Source organism: Microcaecilia unicolor, chromosome 13, assembly GCF_901765095.1.
Source record: "Microcaecilia unicolor chromosome 13, aMicUni1.1, whole genome shotgun sequence".
In the NCBI taxonomy this organism is placed as follows: Eukaryota; Metazoa; Chordata; class Amphibia; order Gymnophiona; family Siphonopidae; genus Microcaecilia; species Microcaecilia unicolor.
In genome coordinates, this window is record NC_044043.1 from 103,256,318 (window position 1) to 103,280,747 (window position 24,430).

The window sequence follows — 24,430 nt, forward strand, 5'->3', positions numbered from 1 at the left end:
AGTTTTCACAGCTTCTGGGAGGGATGGAAGGAGTCCCAGAGAATACCTAGTGGCCAGATTTAAGGTCTACATCAGCCAGGTTTTTTTTTGTTTTTGTGGGGGGGGGGGGGGGGGGGGGGGGGGGGGGGGGGGAGCTGTGTTTGCTGGTCTCTGGTAATGTCTGAATTGGATGGAGAGATGTGTGAATCAGGGGTGGGGGGAGGGGGGGAAGCCCTGAGTAGTTCGAATGGAGGCTTCTGGTGCTTTAGTGCCAGAGAGCTCAGTGCAGCTGGAAGTTCAGGAGGAAACCGCTGGGCCAAATTAAAAACCTGTGAGTATTGGACAAGTTCCTGAAATCCTGAGAAGCTGTTCAGGCCATTCCCGCGACGACCTGCAGCAGATTCGTGAGGCAGTCACGGGAAGTCTCAGCCACCTTTTTTTCAGCACAGCAGACGGGGGCAAAAGCAACTTCAGATGCTCTTGCCCTGAAGACACCACTAGACCAGCCTACTGTGGGGGAAGGGTGAGGCGGGCAGAGTGGTGTGTGGCCTGGGAGGGTGAGGAGGGCAGAATGGTGGAGGAGAGGCTGGCCTGCCAGGGCCGGGGACATGGTTCCGTTTCCGGCCGATGAGCCATGGATTTCGGCTGTGGTTTCAGTTTTGGTTGGCCTCTGCAGTTGTTCTCAGCCTTTCTTTACACTGTTTTTGATATGGAGTTGTGCTACTCAAATGCGCACTAAATGGGCAGAAGGAGAAAGAAAAACGGGTGTTTTCTTGGATCAGCTTCTCCTCTGCATTTAGTAATGGGAGTGATCGCAGCCTCAGAGGATCATTACTGTTTTAGGCTGACAGATGGGAGGGTGCAGAATGCCGCTTTTCTATCCCAGGCTGTTGGCTGTTCAGGTTAGTTGGGGAATTGCAGAGGGGGGGGGGGGGGGGGGGGGGGGGGGGTCAGCAGACCTGCAGTATTTCCAGTTGGGTCTGGTAGTGGTAGTGATCACTGGGAGATGTGGGGAAGCAGAAATAGGAAGTGGATATGTTCATTTTAACTATCTGACTCCTGATGCACTTGGCTATTAAGGAAAACATGGGTTTGCTATCTATATCAAGTTTTGGATGACACCTCGCAGCTCTTGTGATACACGTATTTTCCGGACACATTGGTTGAGAATCCCTGTACTAAATAGGATGATGGAGGATCTCGGCTCTTGTTTGTATGAAGTGATTGTTCTTGTAATCTGCTTTGTACAGTTTGAGTGAAAATTTAATTAAATTTTAGTTTAGATAGATGAATCATACCTTTTATGCATTTAACCAGTTCCAATTATTTTATGACATGATTTCCAAAAAGTGTTGCCTGCCTTAGTTAAATGGTTTTTGAAGCTTCTCTGATTTTCTCTATTTTCTCAGAAACGTAGAAGGCTCCAGAGAACCAGGCACTTGGCAATGAAATATTTCACAGTACAAATTTTCTTAAACTTTTTATGCCTGGTTCAGTACATGTGATTTCATTGTTAGCCTTCTTGCTCTGGAACAGTAAGAGAAGTACTTGGGGCTTCCAAGCTTTTTTTTCTGGCTTTAGCGTAGTACATGATGGCAGAGAAAGACCCAGCCGTCCATATCCCAGTAGTAGAAGCTGGAAATTGCTGCGTATCCAGGTCAGATTTTTGTAATGTCTTTCCAGACTGCCATAGACGGATGGGTTATGCACTCCCACCAGCAGATGGAGACAGAACTGCTGAGTTTTAAGTAAGCTTATAAAAGATCTGTCAGGTCCCCGTAGAGTCAGTCTCTTCTCATTCTTCAGCAGATGGTGGAAGTGGTAAACCTGTGCAGTCCTGGTTGGGTACTTGGACCTTAGGAAGGTTCTTTGCCTGTGGTTCTTGCAGTTGCCATTTGCCGCAGACTCTCTCTGCCGCTGTGAGCACTAAGAGGTTCAAATACTGCTCCGTTTGTCAACTGTAGGGTTTGGGACACAGCAAGGTTGTGTAAATTTTGTGCAGCCTGCAGGGGGCTGGAGGTTTCTGCTGCTGCTGCCCTGAGTGCGCCTCAGGCAAAGACTCTCCATGAGCACGTGACTGAGGCAGGCAGCTGTGATGTTCCTGTGATGATGGTAGCAGCCCCCGGTTTCAGCAGGAACTACTGCCAACTTGCCTACAACATCTGCTTTGGAGCAGCCTCCTGTTTTGGTGGTGGTCTTTCTTGTTTCCATGCTGCAGGGAACTCCTGGGGTGGATTTTGGTTTTTTTTTTTTTTTTTTTTTAGGAAATACACTGGGAAAATCAGAACTACAAGTCCCTGTATGTAACAGAGTAAACCCAGGACTGGATGAATCCTGTCCTGCAGCCTTAATCTAAGGGGACTACACTGATCTCGTATAGGTATACTTAAAACTCGGTGGTTCTCAGGCTCCATCTGCTAGTGAGAGTGCATAAACCCACCTGTCTGTACTGGTATGGAGGGACTAAAGGAAAATAAATTAACAGGTAACACCTAATTTCTCCTTTCTTGTCTTCCTCATTTTTGTTCTTTGCTGCCTTGAGTATAAAAGTTCCTGTATTTAATTCAACACTCAGGTTTTACATTTCAACTATGACATTTTGACTCTCTTGTAAATCAGAAGCCGGCTTGGTGTTTGCCTTTGGCGAGAACAAGATGGGACAGCTGGGTATAGGTAACCAAACGGATGCTGTTCCAAGCCCTACACAGGTAGGTGTCCCTCTGCGATCTAAGCATCTTTCCACTTTATGTCAAAGCGAGCTTGATTGATTGATTGATTGATTGATTGCTTGTTGAGCAGCATGACTGGTGGAATCCCGGGTCCGAGCCTCAGTGGATGTTAGGAATAGTACTGGTGCTGGAGAACCCAGGCCACACCTGAGGAGAAGAGTTTAATGCTGGTTGTAATCAGCCAGCTGGTGAGGGTGAGCAGCACCTCGACCAAGGAGGGGGCAGGGACAAGAAGGGTGTTGAACACCATAGTGAAAAGGGAGTTGGAAGAAAGACGGATGAGTGGGAAGGTTAAAACATAGTGTAGAGTACAAAGGGACTGTGATGCCCCTACCCCCATGTTTAGACACCTACCCCACTCATAGCTCTACACTTCTGCAACCGCAGCCATTGGTGACTTGTATTACGGGGTTGGAGGCCTGTAGGAGGGAAGTTAGTAAGGAAGAGGAGTGAATGAAAGACTCTTATGGGATGGTTTGATTGGATACGTAAGATTGAACAAAAATATTCAATGTTTCAAACAATTCTTAAAGGCCTTTCTAGAAGAATGAAGTGTATTGAAGTGACTGTTTTTTGCTTTATCCGACTGTTTGGAAATGCGTTGATGTATTAATTGCTGTTTGATTTATTGTTTGTTGTGTCCTATGCTATGTATGTTTTTTTGTTACCTGCTGTGGGTAAAGGCGGATACAATGAATTAATAAATAGGCGGGACTTAGGAAGAGGAGTGACTATGAGACTCTGTGTTTATACACACTAGGAGGGAGTTGTTTGAGCACTGAGTGATCCCAATATGATGGAGAATTGACAGAATATCGCAGCACTGAAGGGGAGAGTGTGCAACCCCTTGAGCCAGTACACAAATAGGAAATAGATCTTCCCCCCTAGGTGCATGGAATTTTATAAGTGGTTTGATGAGCTCAAGACTAAGAAAATGCAGGGAGATAACCAGAATATTTTAGAAGAGTTGTGAACAGATATAAATGAAATTGGATGTTGAACGGCGGAGGCAGAAGCAGACTGGAGGAGAGTGGGGTAGACATAGGACAGCTATAACAATGCCTAGGAGAGATGAAGAAGATAACTGAGGAGGTCCTCTCAAAAGTCGAGCACTTGGAGAACTGCTCTAGAGGAAGAAACTTGAGACTATGAGGGATTCCAGACTCCCAGGAGGGCACAGATGGTGGAGAAATTACAAGACAGGTTTGCACAGTAATAAAGTAGTGGGTTGCAAGGAGGTCATGCCACCGTTTTGAAGAAGTGTGCTCAAAGAGCATTGGGCTCAAAGAAGAGTAATATGCCGAGAGACATTATTGCCTATTCTCTGCTTTCCTGATAAGGAGAAACTTTTTTGCTGGCAGTGAGCCAGGCAGGGAATACTGAATGGGAGTCACAATGTTGAAGTGTTCGTGGTCATTGCTGAGAACATAAGTACATAAGCATCGCCATGCTGGGACAGATCAAGGGTCCATCGAGCCCAGCACCCTGTCACCGACAGCGGCCAAAAGAACAAGCAATTTGTCCCGCCATCCTAGAAATACTGTATTATTTCCTTGTCCATTCAATAACATTCTATGGCTTTTTCCTCCAGGAAGCCGTCCAGCCCTTTTTTGAAGTCCGCTAAGTTAAGCGCCTTAACCACCTTTTCCGGCAGCGAATTCCAGAGTTTAACTACGCGTTGAGTGAAGAAAAATTTCCTCCGATTTGTTTTAAATTTACCACACTGCAGCTTCATCGCATGCCCCCTTGTCCTAGTATTTTTGGAAAGCGTAAACAGACGCTCCACATTGACCCGTTCCATTCCACTCATTATGTTATAGGCCTCTATCATATCTCCCCTCAGCCGCCTTTTCTCCTGTATCATCTTTGTCGCCCTTCTCTGCACCTTTTCCAATTTCACTATGTGTTTTTTGAGGTGCGGCGACCAGAATTGAGCACAATACTTGAGGTGCGGTCGCACCATGGAGCGATAAAACTGCAGAATAATATCCTTATTTTTGTTTTCAATCCCTTTCCTAATGATACCCAACATCCTATTCACTTTCTTAGCCGCAGCAGCACATTGAGCAGAAGTTTTCAATGTATCATCAACAACGACACCTAGATCCCTTTCTCGGTCCGTGACTCCCAACGCTGAACCTTGCATGATGTAGTTTTAGTTTGGGTTCCTCTTTCCCACATGCATCACTTTGCACTTGTTCACATTAAACGTCATCTGCCATTTAGACGCGCAGTCTCCCAGTCCTCTTGTAGTTTTTCACAATCTTCCCATGATTTGACTACTTTAAATAACTTTGTGTCATCGGCAAATTTGATTACCCCCATCCCTAGGTCATTTATGAATATGTTAAAAAGCAGTGGTCCCTGCACCGATCCCTGAGGGACCCCACTGACTACCCTTCTCCATTGCAAATATTGACCTTTTAATCCTCTCTGTTTCAACCAGTTTTTAATCCACAGTAAGACACTACCTCCGATCCCATGTCCCTCTAATTTCCTCTGTAGTCTTTCATGAGGGACCTATCAAACACCTTCTGAAAATCTAGATACACAATATCAACCAGCTCACCTTTGTCCACATGTTTGTTTACCCCTTCAAAGAAATGCAGCAGATTGGTGAGGCAAGACTTCCCTTCACTAAATCCATGTTGACTTTGTCCCATTAGTCCATGCTTTTGAATTTGCTCTGTAATTTTGTTCTTAATAATAGTCTCTACCATTTTGCCCGGCACCAACGTCAGACTCACCGGTCTATAATTTCCCGGGTCTCCTCTGGAACTTTTTTAAAATATTGGCGTTACATTGGCCACCCTCCAATCTTCCGGTACCACACTCGATTTTAAGGATAAATTACAAATCACTAACAGTAGCTCTGCCAGCTCATTTTTAGTTCTATCAGTACCCTAGGGTAAATACCATCCGGTCCAGGAGATTTGGTACTCTTCAGTTTGCAGAACTGCTCCATTACGTCTTCCAGATTTACAGATATTTCAGTAAGTTTTTCCGATTCTTCAGCTTCGAATACCCTGTCCGGCACCGGTAACCCACCCAAATCTTCCTCGTTGAAGAGCAAAGCAAAGGACTCATTTAGTTTTTCTTGATCGCCCCTTTTACACACTAAATATTACTATCAGTTTTTGCCTCTAACGCTATCTTTCTTTCAAATTCCCTCTTTGCTTTTCTTATCAGCGCTTTGCATCTGACTTACTACTACTACTACTTATCATTTCTATAGCGCTACTAGACGTACGCAGCGCTGTACATTTGAACATGAAGAGACAGTCCTTGCTGAACAGAGCTTACAATCTAATTAGGACAAACAAACAGGACAAACAAGAGATAGGGGAATATTAAAGTGAGGATGATAAAACAAGGATTCTGAACAAGTGAACAAGGGTTAGGAGTTAAAAGCAGCATTCCTTATGCCGCTTCTTATTTTCCTCATTCGGTTCCTTCCATTTTCTGAAGGATTCCTTTTTAGCTCCAATAGCCTCCTTTACCTCACTTTTAACCACGCCGACTGTCGTTTGGTTTTCCCGCCCTCCTTTTCTGATATGTCCAGCTCAGCTCAGTGACTTTGCTCTCAGATGTGACCCCTGCAACACCAGCTGATGGTCCTGCAAATCAAATATCAACTTGTTGCTGTTGGTGGGTTCTGAGAACGTGTTTGTCTCCTAAGTGATTCAGACCTCTCTCTGCGCTGTACCGCCAAGGAGTGCAGCATTTGTTGTGGTAAAGAAATTGCCAGTGGAGCTGGGGGATGAGTCAACTTCCCCCTTTTCTTCAGAGCCATAATCAATGAAAGGAAAACGCATGAGCAGGAATTGGAAAAATGCAAAAATGCCCATGATCTAGAATGTCGCCATCTTTACTCTCCCTCCCCCCCCTCCCCCCGGCAAGTATACATATTTTGTTCCACATTATTGTTGGTTTAATCATAAATTGAGAATGAATGTGACTTGGGCAGAATAGATAGACTTCAGGTTTTTATCAGCCATCATCTACTATGGTGCTTTGTTGCTATCATGGCAGGTTAGGTGGAAGCAAACCAATGAGCTGCCCTAGTCCAGTAGTGGAGAAACTAAACATGACTTAAGGAATTCTTTCTAACCCCTCTGCGTGTGTTTGCATCTGGATTGCCTCTGACCTGCACCTTGATTGGAGGAATACCCGTTGTTATTTATTTAGGTTTTGCTCAACACCTTTTTCAGTAGTAGCTCAAGGTGAGTTACATTCAGGTATTCTGGATATTTCTCTGTCCCAGGAGGGCTCACAATCTAAGTTTGTACCTGAGGCAATGGAGGGTTAAGTGACTTGCCCAAGATCACAAGGAGCATTTGAACCGGCCACCTCGGTGCTCTAACCACTAGGCCACTCCTCCACCCCAAAGAATCTTGTTACTCTTTGGGGTTCTACATGGAATCTTGTTATTCTTTAGAATTCTAGAATCTTTATTTATTTAGGTTTTGCTCAACACCTTTTCCAGTAGTAGCTCAAGGTGAGTTGCATTCAGGTACTCTGGATATTTCTCTGTCCCAGGAGAGCTCACAATCTAAGTTTGTACCTGAGGTAATGGAGGGTTAGTGACTTGCCCCAGATCACAAGGAGCAGCAGTGGGATTTGAACCGGTCACCTCTGGATTGCAAGACCGGTGCTCTAACCAGTAGGCCACTCCTCCATTTTTCTTCCTCCTCATTTCTCTAAAACCACCTGTCTGATCTGGCCCATTTGCTAACTCAATGTGTCTTTTCACAGTTGTTCTCCATGCCATATTTGGTCTTGTTCATTAAATTTTGGGAGATTTATTTTGCCACCAGTTAGACGTTCTCAACTCGCTATGTATAATTTCTTTCCAACATCCAGTGGGTTGGAAAGAATAAAAACGAAATTCTTGCATATCCTTCATTCACCCCCTTTCAGCACACCTAAAAGTGTGCATGGTGCCAGTACTTTGTGCTTTTATTTGCATACCTGAGAGGCAATTTTCAAAATGCTCTTATGTGGGTAAATACCTGTGTTAGAAACTTTGCAAAGTTGTCCTCGCTGAATGTTGCATTTTCACGTGGGTTTTGAACACTGCAACTGAATCTTTACACCAGGCTTGTCCAACCTTTTTCTATCAGGGCCACATTTTATATTTTGTAACATTTGGAGGGCCAAAACATGTACAGTCATATTTTACTGCATGTTTTGTCAAATAGTGGCAAAATATGATGGTACTTTGTTCCCTCCCAGCCTTCACCCAGTCTCTGTGTGTGTGTCTCTCTCTCATGTAACCCCCCGTCTTCACCCAGTCTTTGTCACTCTTTCATTTCCCCCCCCCCCCTTCCATCTTTACCCAGTCAGTCTCTCTCTTATGTACCCCCCCTCACCTGGCTTCAGCTGCAGAAGAAAGAGCAGGATTCCTGCTTCCCCACCATGACTCTGTTCTCTGTAAGCTTGAGCCATGTGGTGCTGGAAATTTGGGTTGAAAGTGCAAGACCCATCTGAACCACATGGCTCAAGCTTACGAAGAGCCGAGGGGAAGCAGGAATTGCATTCGAAGCACTCCAAGAAATGCCAGAAAAAAAAGCACTTGGTGTGCTGGATTCTGGCCTGTGTCCCACAGGTTGAATAAACCTGCTTTACCATCCTTCTGTATCTGTATTTCTAAAGCTGTGTTTGCTTCTGTTTTAGATACTTTACAATGGTCAGCCAATCACAAAAGTATCCTGCGGGGCGGAGTTCAGCATGATCATGGACTGTAAAGGAAACCTGTACTCTTTTGGGTGCCCTGAATATGGACAGCTGGGTATGGTTGCTTTTTAGAATGCTTTAACTGACTGTAATAAAGTAAATGTGATGTGTGTCAGCCTCTGGCAGGAGGCAGAGGATCAAGGAGTATCTGGAAGGGCTTAAGTTGGCTGACATTTCGTAAACAAATAGTAAGATGCCCTGAATTTAGTAGTAAGAATTTAAACATTGCTCACACAGCCTTCCTGTTAATTGGTTCTTCAGTGTTGGCTCTGAATTAAAGCTTTCTGGGTACGATCAGTAATGATATCTGACAAATTACAGTGCTCACTAGTGCCATCCAATTCACAATTCGAATCGATTCTTCGATTCGTTTTGGACGATCGATTCAAATCTATTTGTTTTGGGAAAAAAAATCGGGAGTCCCGATTCGGATTCCCCGCTTCCCTCCTGCTGTCACCCAAGCTGCCTGTCACTACTTCCCTCCAGGGCCGGGAGAACCTGGTAAGCGTGGCACAAGCCATGCTTACCGCCGCCCGGGTGGCTCACCTGCAGGCAGCTCTCGGATCCCACCTGCCCGCCCTCAGCTCCCCAACAACCCTCCTTTCGTTCCTGCCGTCCTGGGGGTTTTAAATCTTTTATCTCAAGTTGCGACGACAGCGGCGGTGAAACCAGCAGGCTCATCTCTAGCCTTCCCTTCCCTCTCAGTGTCCCGACTTCCTCTGATGTAATTTCCTTTTTCTACGAGGGCGGGACACTGAGGGAAGGGAAGGCTAGAGATGAGCCTGCTGGTTTCACTGCTGCTGCCGCCGCTGCGACTTGAGGTAAAATAAAAGATTTAAACCCCGCTGTGCGGCAGGAATGAAAAGGGTGATGTTGTGGGAGAAGTGGGCGGGCAGGTGGGGCTGGGGTTGGAACCGGAACAAGGGCTGAAAAGGGGGGCAGGTGGGGGCTGGGGTGAGTCACTGGACATGGATGGGAGGGAGGATAGGGGGCAAAGGAGAATCGCTGGACATGGAGGGGAGGGCAGGGGAGAGGAGAAATCGTTGGACATGGAAGGGAGGGCAGGGCCCAGGGAGAGAGGAGAACTCGCTGGACATGGAGGGGAAGGCAGGGGAGAGAGGAGAATTGCTGGGCATGAATGGATGGAGGGGGGCAGGGGAGAGGAGAGTTGCTGGACATGGATGGAGGGGAGGCAGAAGAAATTCTGGACATGGATGGAGGGGAGGGAAGACAGGAAGGGGATGGGAGAGGAGAATGCTGGACATGGATGGGGGGGGAGGATAGGGGGCAAAGGAGAATCGCTAGACATGGATGGGAGGGGAGGGCCGAGGAGAATCGCTGGACTATTTCAATCTAGTTAAATCGAATCGAAAAACTTTTGAAAGAACCAAATCGTACCGGGCACTAGTGCTCAGTATGGTTTAGTTGTCGTATTCTTATGTATGTGGAGGATGTGATCTAAGGAATTGCATTCACTTATTTTTAAATTGTCTGACTGTCCCAATATTGCAATATTTTTCTTAACCAATGAGCTGTAAAGAGGGCTGGTGGGTGGGAATTTGCCACTTCTTACTTGTGGGGGAAGCAGTGAGAGCCCCAGCTGTCACTTTGGAGTAGGTGAATGTACCCAGGCCAGTGACCCATACGAGAAGAAACGCCACAAACTTAGAAATGTACACTCCCGTCCAAAAGCCATTTAACACGAATAGAAGTATTGAACCACATAACATATCTTTAAATCTGTTTACATCGAGTGTGCAAAGGCTGTTTGAATGTGGCAAGTTGCACAGACTAAGGAATGAAAATACTTTCCTGAGCACAGACTGGGTGTTTAGCATTTTTTCTCAGAATAATTTATCAATCTCTTGCACCGTGTCACAGATGTGCAGCGTCAAATATCAGTTTTCAACATAAGGTGAAAGATTCAGAGTCGACTGTAGCCTGGCTTTTATTTTTTTTTTTTTTTTGGGGGGGGGGGGGTTGTTTGTTTAGTAGAGTTTACAGTAGGGGTCTCTATTCAAAAAGATGTAATCTGTATGAATGGATACTTTTTGGTTGTATAAATTGATATATGGCCAGAATTTATAAAGAGAGTAGGGTATTCAGTTGCTGTCCAGATAACTTATCTGTACGTCTGGACACAGAAATAGAATCTTAAATTTACATGGGTAACGCAGTCCTTTTAAAAATTTAGGACAGGATATTCAGCAGTTGACTCGTATATGGATATCTTGGCTGTATATATGCATAAAGATATGTCTTTGTTTGATTACTTCCCTGTGATGGTCATCCAGAGCACCTAGCTTTCATTGGGTCAAGATTCTGCTCCCTAGGGTTGCAGGGGATACTGCAGAGACAAAGCCTCAGTCATCACTTTTGGAGACCTGCTGACTGGATTTCTGGTCCATGGTTATGTGTTCTGAAGGCAGCTGTGGTGCACGACCACTAGCTTACACCGGCACTGTGATGGCAGGACTAAAGCAGTGGGAAGGGATATAAAAAGAAGGGTAAGACCGGTGGGTAATTGCATTTGAAAACTTGTCAGATTATCAAGGCTGGTTCCACTTGAGCTGAAGGGCATGTGGAGCAGAACGAAGCTGCTGAGCTAAAATAGATGATCATGGACATGAGGGTGACCCTGAGTCATAACCTAGTGTTAATCTGAGAACAAATCCCATCACTGACTTTTCAGATTACTACTACTACTACTATTTAGCATTTCTATAGCGCTACAAGGCATACGCAGCGCTGCACAAAACATAGAAGAAAGACAGTCCCTGCTCAAAAAGCTTACAATCTAATAGACAAAAAATAAATAAAGTAAGCAAATCAAATCAATTAATGTGAACGGGAGGGTAGGTGGAGGCGAGTGGTTACGAGTCAAAAGCAGTGTTAAAGAGGTGGGCTTTCAGTCTAGATTTAAAGGTGGCCAAGGTTGGCCAAGATTAACACTAGTAAGCGTGTTTTCCTTTATAGAACATAAGAATAGCCATCCTGGGTCAGACCAAAGGTTCATCTAGCCCAGTATAATCCTTCCAACAGTGGCCAATCCAGTTCACAAATACCTGGCAGAAACCCCAATAGTAGCAACATTTCATGCTACCAGTCCCAGGGCCAAGCAGTGGCTTCCCCAAGTCTATCTCAATAACAGACTATGGACTTTTCCTCCAAGACTGTCCAAACCTTTTTTTAAAGGCCAGATACGCTAACTGTGATTACCACATGTAAAAAAAATCTCTGCATTGTTTCCTTTCAGCTGCCTTATGATTTATTTCATTTGTCATTGTATTTCTCTGCTAGGACACAATTCAGATGGGAAATTCATTGCCCGATCTCAGAGAATAGAGTACGACTGTGAGCTTACTGCCCGTCGCATTGCCATTTATATCGAAAAGACGAAGGATGGCCAGATTCTGCCAGTACCCAACGTGTGGTGAGAGACGTGGCCTGTGGGATTAACCATACGGTGAGTCCTCTGCGTGCTTGCTGGGTGATAGAGGAATGTCTGGTTTTAACTGCGTTCATGCGAAATCAGATCTGACGCTGATACAGTGGCTGCACCTTTTAAAATGATTGGAGATTGGTACTTTGTTACCCACCCCAGATGGAGGGAAAGGAAAAAAAAAAAAAGAAAGCATGATGGGACATTGTATTGCATTGAATTAAGCCATTTCTATTCCGCTTTTAACCTAACAATAACAGGGCAAAGTGAATTACAAAGTAAAAAGAAGAACCCCACATGGGTAACAATACACTATCTAATTATCTACTTAAATTAACATGAATTCAAATCACCCAAAAGAAAACAAATGTTGTTAAGAGCTTTATGGAAAGAATATAAGACATAATTAAACGAATCTCTGTAGGTATACTGTTCCATATTTTGCTCCCTCGTATATAAATGAATTCCTCCTATTGTTTTTAACATCGCTTTCTTCACAGATGGAAAATCGAGAGTTACATTTTTAAAACTTCTGAAATGATTCCCATTAGCTGGAAACAGAAGGAGTTCCACATGGCTGATTAGAAGTGGAACTTACTCCGCAGACACGGAACGGACTCAGGTGTCCTCAAGAAGAGGAGATAGAACACTCTTTAATCTAGAAAGTGGGTGAAGGCCGACATTCGCTCAGAAGCGATGGTTCGGAATAAGGTATCTTTAAAAGATATCTCCAAAACAGGGAGATAGGAGCATACTGTCAGCGAGGTTGCAATAGAGACTAGAGTAGACCAGGTATCATTAGTAAAAAAGCAGACACATTTTTAAGGTTGCAAATAATCACGGTTATCTAATGATGCAAGTTGTAAAATAGGAACAACAAACATTGTTTGAAATGTCTGTATGCAAATGCCAGAAGCCTAAGAAATAAGATGGGAGAGTTAGAATATATTGCACTAAATGAAAAGATAGATATAATAGGAACCTCTGAGACCTGATGGAAGAAGATTAACCAGTGTGACTGTCATACCAGGCTAAAATTATATCGTAGTTATAGGGTGGATCGAATTGGTGGAGGGGTACATTGTATGTTAAGGAGGGGCCTTGAATCAAACAGATTGAAAATTCTGCTGGAAACAAAAGACATCTTGGAACCCTGTGGATTGAAATTCCATGTGTAAAGGGGAAAAGGATAGTGATAGGAGTGTATCACCGTCCGCCTGGCCAGGATGAACATTTGTAGAAATCAGAAATTAGGGAGGCTGACAAACGGGGGAGCACAATAAGAATGGATGATATCAAATTACCCCGATATTGACTGAGTGAATGTAACAGATTCAGACACACCAAAAGAGAGAAGGGATCCCTACAGGCAACAGTCGACAAAAGCAAGGAGTAGGGGTGAACCAAAGGAGACCTTACTTTCCAGCCAAATGAGCAGCAAAGTATGTGTTTATTGAGCACCACACCAGTAAGAGAGACAACATGGGGTTGTGTTTCGTCAGGGATTGCTGCCTGTTCCAGGTCTCACAACAATGACAAACACAACAGACAATACTAATTTAATATATTATATTTAATATTTAATCATCTCTCTGACCTCATGTGCACCTTTCCTTAAATCAGTCACCTTACTTTATAACTCCTTTTACTCTTACCATCTTTGCTTATACCCTACACCGTCAACTAAAATGTTCTATTACATATTGTGTTGACATTGTAAGTAGTACACTGTGACATACTTTTGGCTTTAACATTTGTGCAAAGTCCTGCAGCCAGCTGCGAGCCACTCTGCCCACAATAAGATAAAATTAGAAAAACATTTTTAAGAGTACAATGTGTTCCTTCCAAGTTGGAATCACAAGATCAAATATAGCAGTAAGCAGGCAATTCTTTTGCTTCACCACTAGATGGCAGTAGCAGCACCAACAATGGCCCGGATACTTCTCTAATGCCGTCTGTGGCCTTGTTACTGATGTGCTGGTTTGTCGCACATTGAGACAGAATGTCCAGTTTCCCTTATATGTCTGAATTCAGGCTAATTGTGAGGTTCCAGAGTCTGGGGGCATTGATCTTTGCCCTTGCTACCCAAAAGAAACTGGCTATGCTTTCTAGATTTTCCTTATTCTGTGTTTGTGGTTCCCTCCCCTTTTCAATTAATGAAGCATAAGGCCTTTCACCTCATCTGCAGCTATCACTGTGGCCCAGGTTCCTACCAGGCCTTCGTTCCAGGTGCCAAACATTTTCTCTGTACACTTTGTATTCTCTCTCTACTATTTCTCTTGGCTCCAGTGAAGTTTCTTGGTACTGTCCCTTCCTAATCTCTTTCTCCATATGAAACCACTGTATACTGCAGGAACACACTGCACACCTTCTGCTTTCATCGTCTCACCATCTCTTTTGTCTTCTCCCTTCTCAGCTCGCAACCTTCAACATTTCCTTCCTTCCATTCAACCATCTCCTTTGTATCTGAGCACATCTAGCCTTTGTCACTGTCATCCTGCCTCTCCTACTCTTCTCCGTACTCTTGCTCCTTCTACTGTCCGCAGGGGACGTCAATCCCAATCCTGATCCTCCACATCAGCTCTCATCCTATTTGAGCAGGTCACACCGTGATGTCTCCAATTTAATTTCCGTTCCTCTCCTCCCCCCTTCCTCCCTGCCTTTTTCATGTGCTCTGGAATGCCCGCTCTGTCTGCAACAATTTTCCTACAGCCACAACATCTTTATCGCTCATACTCTTCATCTGCTTACCCTAACTGAGATTTGGCTTTGCCCTGAAGACTCTGCTTCACCTGCGGCCGGTTCCTTCTTCCATACTCCTCGTCGGTTGGCTGCGGAGGTGGTGTCGGGCTACTACTTTCAACACCACCTGTACATTTCAATCTCTTCTTCCACCTCAATCTCGCTGTTTTTCTTCCTTCAAAGTCCACTCCATCCGTCTATTCATTCCTCTGCCTTGCCAACTAGCAGTCATTTATCGATCCCCTGATAAGTCCCTTTCTTCCTTTCTCACTGAGTTTGACTCCTGGCTTTCCTTCTTTCTTGAACCTTCATCTCCTTCCCTCATTCTTGGGGATTTTAACATTCATGCTAATGATCCCTCTGACTTCTTATGCTTCTCAGTTTCTCACTTTAACATCCTCTTTCAATCATCAGCTGTGCTCCACTACCTCCACTCACCAGAATGAGCACTGTCTTGATCTTATTTTCTTCTCCAACTGCTCACTCTCCAGTTTCTGTGCCTCAGCTCTTCCCCTCTCTGACCATCATCTGATAACTTTCACACTTAAACACCCCCCCCCCCCCCAGTTCCGTCAATCTCCACCAATACATTAGGAATCTTCAGGCTATTGACCCTTCTACTCTGTCCTCCAGTGTTTCTAATCCTTCTCAAACCACTATGTTATCCAAGTCTGTCAATGAGGCTGTCTGTTCCTATAAGACTATTCTCGTCTGTACTCTGGATAATCTCGGTCCATTCCCCGTTCTGTAAGGTGTACCAAACCCCAGCCTTGGGTGACCTCTAGAATCCGCTACCTATGTTCCTGTGCCCGCTCTGCCAAATGCCTTTGCCTGAAATCCTGTTGCCATGGTGACTTCATACATTTCAAATTCTTGCTGACCTCCTTCCAGTCTGCTCTTTTACTTGCTAAACAGGATTATTACATCCAGTTGACAAATTCTCTTGGCTAAAACCCTCAACGTCTCTTTGCCACACTGAACTCTCTCCTCAAAGTGCCTTCACCTCCAACTCCCTCTTCACTTTCTCCCCAGACTCTGGCTGAGTACTTTCATGATAAAGTTCACAAGATTAACCTTGAATTCTCAACCAAGTCACCTCCACCTCTCCTTCCCTTAGTCCATTCTCTCAACCCTCCAACCCCTGCCTCCTTTTCTTCCTTTTCTGAAATCATTGAAGAGGAAACTGCACATTTTCTTTCCTCCTCCAAACTAACTACCTGTTCCTCTGATCCTATTCCCACCCATCTACTTAGAAGGGATGACAGTAGGAAAGAGAGTGCTATCTGTCATCCTCAATCTTTCACTTTCCACCTCGACTCTTCCTGATGCCTTCAAATATGCCGTAGTCACACCACTCCTCAAAAAAACCTTCATTGGACCCTACCTGCGTTCCTAGGAGCCCCACACTTAACCGAGCCACCTTTGCAACTGGTGACTGCTTTTTCCCATCCATCTTCATCTCTTTCTCTCTCCCTCCCACCACAGTGCAGGAACCTCTTCCCTCTCACCCCACCTCTTCGCCCTGATACCAGGCAGGCACTGAAGTTGTCTACATAGGGCCCTGTAATTGCTAAAGCTGACCCTGACTGAAATTACTAATTGGCAGGGGTGGGTTGATCTTTTTATAGCAGTTGCGTATCTGCTAAGTCTGGAGGTACTTTTTATCCTGAGACTTTCACCAGTTTTCAAAGCAAAAGTCCTCACATATTTTCAAATTTGGAAAAGGATATTTGCAACTCCTACTTCTCCTCTCAGTACCTCAATGCCTGATACTCACCTCCCAATACAACACAAAGGAATTTACCGCTTTAAACACACCAAACCTAAACCTTCAAATCTCAGAAATGCTAAAAATCCTTGGAGTCACTATCGACCGCCATCTAACGCTCGAAAATCATGCAAACAACACAACTAAAAAGATGTTTTACTGCATGTGGAAACTGAAAAGGATAAGACCATTCTTCCCAAGATCAGTCTTTCGCAGCCTAGTACAATCCCTCGTACTCAGCCATCTGGATTACTGCAACTCACTATACGCAGGTTGCAAAGAGCAAACACCGAGGAAACTTCAAACGGCCCAAAATACGGCAGCCAGACTCATCTTGGAAAGCCAAAATATGAAAGTGCAAAACCACTACGAGAGAAACTGCACTGGCTTCCACTCAAAGAACGCGTCACTTTTAAAGTTTGCACATTAGTCCACAAAATCATTCACGGCGAAGCCCCAGCCTACATGTCTGAGTTAATAGACTTACCACCCAGAAACGCCAAAAGATCATCCCGAACCTTCCTCAACCTCCACTTCCCCAATTGCAAGGGCTTGAAATACAAGACGCTACGCGCGTCAATCTTTTCTCACATGAGCACGCAGTTTTGGAATACACTGCCGCGCAACCTAAGAATGATCCACGAGCAAGCTTCCTTCCGCAGATTATTGAAGACCCATCTTTTTGAAAAAATTTACGGAAAGAGCCAAAACACATAAAGACCACACTCACTGTTCACTAATGCATCATACATCCACTTCTGAACTCTCATCCCCCGTAATCTCACATCACTCATACCCTTACTCACAGAAATATGCATACCATATGTCTTTATGCCTTATTATCGCCCTCTAAGCTCTCATTGTCTCATTCCAATGTTTCAATGTTTGTGTTCCATTGTTACATTCCTTAACGACACTTCGATTGTCTCGCATAACTGTGCACAATGTAATCCATAACCAATTTGTAACAAACTGTATTTCCATCACTCATCTCATATTGTAATCTACACTGAACCCGCAAAAAGGTGGGAAAATGTGGGATACAAATGCAATAAATAAATAAATAAAAAGAATGTGAAAATACAGAAGTGGCAGCTGTGTCAAATGCAGTTAAGATACACATATTTTGGCGTGGTGAAGAAACAGTGGTGCCTTTTACTAAGCCACGGTAGGCTCTATGCATGTACAGCACACCCCCTGGTGGTACTTTCAGTTTTGGTGCGCGGCCATAACGCCTGGATGAATTATTTATTTATTTCATCCCACGCATGCCGTTTCTGGCGGTAATTGGTAATTGACGTGCAGCGACCGGTCACTGCATATGTAGCGTGTGAGCCTTTACTGCTAGATCAGTGGGTGGCGTTAAGGGCTCAGGCTGGTTTTAGATGTGTGCTGGTTTCAGTTTTACCGCATTCCCTTTTCCTGTCACATTAAAAAAAACCCAAAAAACCTTTTTTGCAGACGCGGTAAAAACTGCCTCGGTACGCGCCTACACTGCCACAGGCCACTTTTTACCGTACCTTAGTAAAAGGGCTCCAGTATGTTTTAAGCCTGTAAAATGTATATTTTTTTGCATTATGTTCTAAAGTGTATTTCTCCTATTTGACCAGCAGATAATGCATGTTTATGCTTAAAGCTGTCACGGAGCACTTACTTCGCTTTCTTTTAGTCGGCACACAGATAATAGGAAGTGCCTGTAGTGATGTAACCAGTTTTTTCTTTGAAACTTGACTTCTGTGCTCCGATTGGCCTGGAGTTTGAAATTACCCAGCAGATGCTGGCTGTTGCTTCAGTTTCCGCTTGGGAGAAGAGAGAGAAAGATCTCTCTGCTGAAGCTCTGTAAACAGATATATGCCCTGATCTCCGCAGGTACTTGGAAGTATGCAAGTGTTTAGTTAGTGTTATAATCCATATTTCAGTTACCTGTTATTGTTTGCAAATTGCACTACTTTGTTCCACTGTTCAATATATTTTTTTAAGAGAATAAACATAATTGTTTGTTCGTTCTGTTTGTCTGGACTGATAAAGAATCCTGGTGGTTTGTGTGTTGGGACTGTGAGTGCTTTCTAGGAACTGTGGGACCACTGGGAGTATGGCTCCAGTAACCTAGACGTCACTGGGGATAATTGGAGAGTGGGAGAGTCGCCCAGAGGCACTTGTGACTCAGTCGGTGGGAGGAGCACAAGTGGCAGGTGCAGACAGACCCGAACTGTGCTGGGGACAGACCTTCTAAGAGGCCACCGGGTAATCGCAGGCGGGTGGCTAGGTATTTCATGACAGGCCTCTCAATGATTGAGGAGTCTTCTTAGTACAGTAAACGAGATGCAATGTCAAAATGTATATGTCCAGAAAAAGCTTGTAGTCACTTTTAATTCTAGCTAGGAAATGAGTGATGTCCACAGAGAACAGTAGTTACAGCTGAGCAGCTTTGCATTAGAAAGGTCACTGGATATTTAGAAAATGCTATAAGGAAATATTGGGTGTTTGGCTGGTATTGCATTACCTTGTGGAGGCACAAGGTGTTCAGAGGGTAAACTCTTGGATTTAATGAGCTGGGATGCATAACATTGAGACCTGCTGAATTAAAAGTCATTGATGCGTTTTGTATAATTCTGTATCCTTGTGTGTTTTCTTCCCTGGCAGCTGGTTCTAGACTCTCAGAAGCGCGTCTTCTCTTGGGGTTTTGGTGGGTATGGCCGTCTAGGCCACGCCGAGCAAAAAGATGAGATGGTGCCACGATTGGTCAAACTGTTTGACTTTCCTGGCCGTGGTGCTGTCCAGATCTTTGCAGGCTGCACGTGTTCCTTTGCCATTAGTGAAACAGGTTAGTCACAGTTGGTACACTCTCTGCAATTAGCTGCTACTCATGATTTCAGAACATGTTTCTCGCAACAGCTGTGTTTATTGTGAAGATAGGACACGGTCAGTAATCTGTTCTAGGATTTTTGCAGCAAGATGGTGCAAGGGAAAAGCTTTGCATTTTCAGTAACTTTGTTCCTCTTACCCCAGACAAGAGACGCCAACCACGCCCCCTGCAGGAACATGCCACCTTCTCCCCAACTGATCCGCTAGAGCAGTACTTCTCATCCCAGTCTTCGGGACACACCTAGCCAGTCAATATGAATATGCATGCAGTACCTTCATTCTGTGCAAATCTATCTCATGCATATTCATTGTGAATACCCTGAAAACCTGACTGGTTAGGTGTGTCCTGAGGACTGGGTTGAGATCCCCTGTTCTAGAGGAAACGCTGAGCTCCTTCGCAGAATGCTTTTGATGTTTTGCTTTTCTTTCTTGCCTCCACTGGACGTTTGCTACAGTTGTGCTCTCTGGGAATGATTCATATCCCGTTAGGAATGTATTCTAAAATGTGGATGCTGAGTGCCAGTTCCCTAATGGCCTTCATGCGCCTAGTTGTCGTTCATAGAATTTTAGCACAAGTTTGCATTTTGGGCCTGATGTTTAGCGTTTAGACCAGCCTTACGCCATGTCAATGGCTGATGTAAAAGTTCACCCAAATACTGGTATTTAAGCGCATAACTGACAGTGTCTTCCGTAATTAGGCCCCAGTGATCAAAGGTAAATGCGGGCGATAGAAGCCACTAATGTCCGACTAGTGCCCGCATTTACCAGTGCACAGTGATCAGAGGAATACCGCAGAGCTCATTTAAATGATATTCCACCCTTATTAGAGCACAGTGTTCTGATCAGCTGGTGTTAGGGTTAAAGCTCCTCTCCTCTCTTCTTACCCCCCCCCCCCCCCCCCCAGAACAAGTTTCCCTGCTGGTCTTCTACCATCCTCCCATCCCCAGACATGGGACCAACCAGTGCATCCCAGGATGCATCGGGCAAGGTGCCAGCATTTTGAAGGCAGCACCCCAGGACGAGGGAGTCCTGCTCCTTCCTTCCTTTCTCAGGGTATGGGAGGGGGAGGCTTGTGAGGCAGTAGCCCACCAGGGCAGGTGGGGGTAGGGTTGCCTACTAGGCCACCAGGGACCGTTTTTTTTTTTTGCTGTCTGAGAGGTGGAGGAGAGGGAGAAGGCCAATGGGCTACCAGGAGTGCTGGAGGTCCATTGGCCCTACAGTCCCTTTTGTGCAGGAAGTGGGGGGGGGGGGGGGCAGGGATGGGACCTCCTGATCCAGAGGTTCAGGCTGTCAAAAAAAAAAAAAGCCTGGACTTGTCAAACAACTGCTGTGGGAGGATTGTTCCTTGGACACATGCCCAGGAACAATCATCCCACAGAAGTCTTCAGATGATCAAAACTACTAGTATGCATAATTTGCTGTTAGTTTTGATCACGAGGGCTTTAATCCCCCATGCTATTCCGGTACTAATTTTCCAGCGTGTGGGATTTGATCATCGGAGCCATAGTCCTAAATTGCATGGCCCTGACCCAACTTGGAGTTGAGCACATAAAAGTTAGGTGCAGAGTTTATAGAATAAGGGCATAAGCCATTTACACCTGTAACTTCTAATTAGTGCTTCTTAAGGCCGATTCTTGGTAGTTGTGGCCAATCTAGAACCAGTTACCTTATAGTTTATTTTACTTATCTGTTTCTCCATAGCAGGTCAGAGTGGTGTAGAAGCTAATGATGATAAAAGGGTAGAGTAGAAAAGAACCCCAATAAAATAGAAAAGAAATATTCGTACAACTAACAGAGTAGCCAAGACTGGTCCATGCAACCTGCCTCCGAAGAGGCCAACAGGAGACTCTGAAAGACATCAAAAAAGTGGGTTTTTAAGTCTAACAAACATTTCGGAGAAGGAGGGAGATCATTCCAGAGCTTGGGTGCCAAAAAGAAAAAGGCTGAGTGTGGTGGATTTGTAACGCACCTGTTTGAGAGAAGGAGGAACTCGGCGGTGAGCATCCAGGGAGTGGAGGGATCGGGCGGAGGCTTAGGAAGTTATAATAGAAGAAGGTAAATGATGCATAAATGACCTTATTCTAAAACTTTTATAGAATTTCAGTGATAATATTCTATTCTATTATGTTACTTCTTTAACAAAGTCTTCAAGATGGTTTACAGGCAAAAGAAGATCTTAGTCAGACCTGACCAACAATAGTTTCTATAAATTTCAATCTTAAATATATATATTATGTGAACAAATAGGATTTTAAGGCTTTTCGAAAAACACTCTAATTTGATATCATCCGTATTGAAACTGGTAAGTTATTCCTGACTTTTGGACCTTGAAAAGAGAGAGAATGTTCCCAGACTGATTTCAGTTCCAAATTCCATAAAAAAAGGAATGTCAAGCGTCAAATTTTAGCACTCATTAGATGCCCTCTCAAACCCAGAGGTGGTAATAACTGTCCCACCATAATCAAATTCATCCCATAAGCACATTTGTGATCACATGCAATTTTAAATTTAAAGTACGTTTCTATTTTTAACCAGTGCAATTGCTGTAGTAAGGGACTAGCCTCATACTTTCCGAAGCCAAATATCAAATGGTGCAGTTGTCTTTTACTAATATTGTGATACAATGAATTGCAATAATCCAGCAAAGGAATCAGAGTTGCCTGTGCTATGATTCTAAAGGTAGATGGACTCAAAGAAGATTTTATTATTTGTAATTTATGTAAATGAAAGAAAAACTTCCTCACTAAAGCATTAACCTGATAATTATAAGTTAGGTCAGAATCTGGTATTATTCCCAATACTCTAGAATCTATTTTAGAGTGATTCCTGAGGAAAGGGAAATCATTTCTGAAGCTATTTTTTGATAATCTCCAAACTATACTAACTTATTTTTTTGTATGTTAAGTTTTAAAATATTTGTAAAGACCCATTCCTCCATCAATGTTAATGTTTTATCAATGAAAAGAGTTCTGGACAGGACAAAGATGTCGTCAGTATATGATAAAGTGAAGATGTTCAAAGATTGCAAATATTCACCCAGATGATTGTAGACGTTGAAAAGTTGAGGCGACAAGGGGGATCTTTGAGGAACTCCACAATATGATTTCCAACTGATGGAAACCTCGCTGTTTTTTTAGAACTCTATATTATCTAGAACTCAGAAATGATGAGAACCATTCCAGGACAGTCCCTCCAATTCCCATTTTGCTTAGCCTAAAAAGTAACATCTCATGATACACCAGAGGAATCAAAAGCAGTAACAGGCCAGCCAGGAATTTGATCTGTTAATAGGATTAGAAATGCCCTTAAGAATAATCATGAATGTATATTTATCATTATTGTGTATTATTATGGGTGGACATCACAGCCAATGTTGACTGGTTTTATCTCCTCTATTTTGGGCCCTACCTGAGGACTTGAGAATAAGAGAGAGAAAATTTTCTGAGTAGGGTAGTTTTTTAGCAAATTTTTTTGAGTCCAATTAGTATTTCTTCAAAAGCTCTTGTCACGGTTGGTATTATCATCAATTTTTTTTCTCCAAAGTCCCACTTCAGTTCCTTATTGTTCAAATAGACCAGTCCAGACCACTGAGTTATATCCTCTGACCAGCAGATGGAGGTAGAGACAAAAACTTTTTAAATTCCAGTGACATCACCAGTATAACAGAAGGTGCAGTCTAGAACTAGCCATTTTTTTCTCTACCTTCCAGCTGACAGTCAGGTTGCGTAGGTACAGCTGGATTTATTTAAATTTACAGTTGGCTCGTTCCATTATTAGTTTCTCATCTAGCATGATACCCAGGATTTTAACTGTACGATCTAAAGAATAAAAGTCTCCATCAATACAAAATGTGAGTCTATATTTGAGCCTTGCCTATTCCCCAACAAACGAAATTTCGTTTTATGTAATTTAAGGTAGTGAACAGCTATCCAGTCAGAAATGATAGTAAAACAGTGAGCAATAATAAGTACATAAGTAATGCCACACTGGGAAAAGACCAAGGGTCCATCGAGCCCAGCATCCTGTCCACGACAGCGGCCAATCCAGGCCAAGGGCACCTGGCAAGCTTCCCAAACATATAAACATTATATACATGTTATTCCCGGAATTGTGGATTTTTCCCAAGTCCATTTAGTAGCAGTTTATGGACTTGTCCTTTAGGAAACCGTCCAACCCCTTTTTAAACTCTGCTAAGCTAACCAACTTCACCACTTTCTCCGGCAACGAATTTCAGAGTTTAATTACACGTTGGGGGGTGAAAACTTTTTTTCTCCAATTTGTTTTAAATTTACTACACTCTAGTTTCATAGCATGCCCCCTAACATTGTAGTTTCATCGCATGCCCCCTAGTATAGCATATACTAGTATAGTATATGCTTCCCTAAGATCTGTCATAATAGGAAAAAGTACCGTTAAATCTTTTGTTTAAATATAGACAAGATAACCGTCCCTTTCTAAGCATTTGTCCAGTGAAGATCTAAGGAGGTTAAACAAAACAGGTGACAAGGGAGATCACTGGGGGAGCTTTTTGGAAGCAACCCTTGCGTTTTTACTCAATAAGTTTGAAATGTGAGAGAGCCTTTAATCCAAGATAACACCTTGCCCTTAATAACCAAAATCATCTAAGATTTCAAGTAATGTCTTGTGATCGACCAGATCAAATGCGCTAGAAAGATCCAGTTGCATAATAAGTGCTTTCTGATCCTTACTCAAGAGACATCTGACGTGGTTCAATAGTGTAACCAGTAAGGTTTCCTTACTGTGGTTAGCCCAAAATTCATACTGGACTTGACCTATTTTTGCTTATCGATGATGAAGGCCACCAATTAATAGTAAAAGAAGCCAAAAAAATGGTCAGACCAGATAATTTGACCATGATGGCATGGAGAAATTAATTACTCCAGGAATACCTCGAGAATAAGTAATCAGATCTAATTGGTGTCCTTTTTCATGAGTCTGTGAAGACATGGGTAATACAAAGTTTAAAAAGTCCTCAATTGTCACATTGGTATTTTCCAGCTGACCTAGATGCAGATTTATATCACCCAAAAGCAAATTATAGGGTGAATTAAAAATATTTTCCCCTATGAAATCATAAAAAATCATCTTTTGCCACTGACCATTTACCTGGATGACAATAAAACAGTGTACAATTTAGAAAACTCATAA

At 43.6% G+C, this 24,430-nt stretch overlaps 1 protein-coding gene across 1 annotated transcript in view; it reads left to right on the forward strand.

The window, feature by feature from the left end:
- RCC2 (regulator of chromosome condensation 2) overlaps positions 1–24,430 on the forward strand; it is a 64,388-nt gene that overhangs the window by 21,687 nt on the left and 18,271 nt on the right. Inside the window, 5 exon segments of the mRNA XM_030222241.1 lie at positions 2,599–2,687; positions 8,385–8,499; positions 11,745–11,870; positions 11,873–11,910; positions 19,040–19,220. Coding sequence (XP_030078101.1) covers positions 2,599–2,687; positions 8,385–8,499; positions 11,745–11,870; positions 11,873–11,910; positions 19,040–19,220 — 549 coding nt within the window.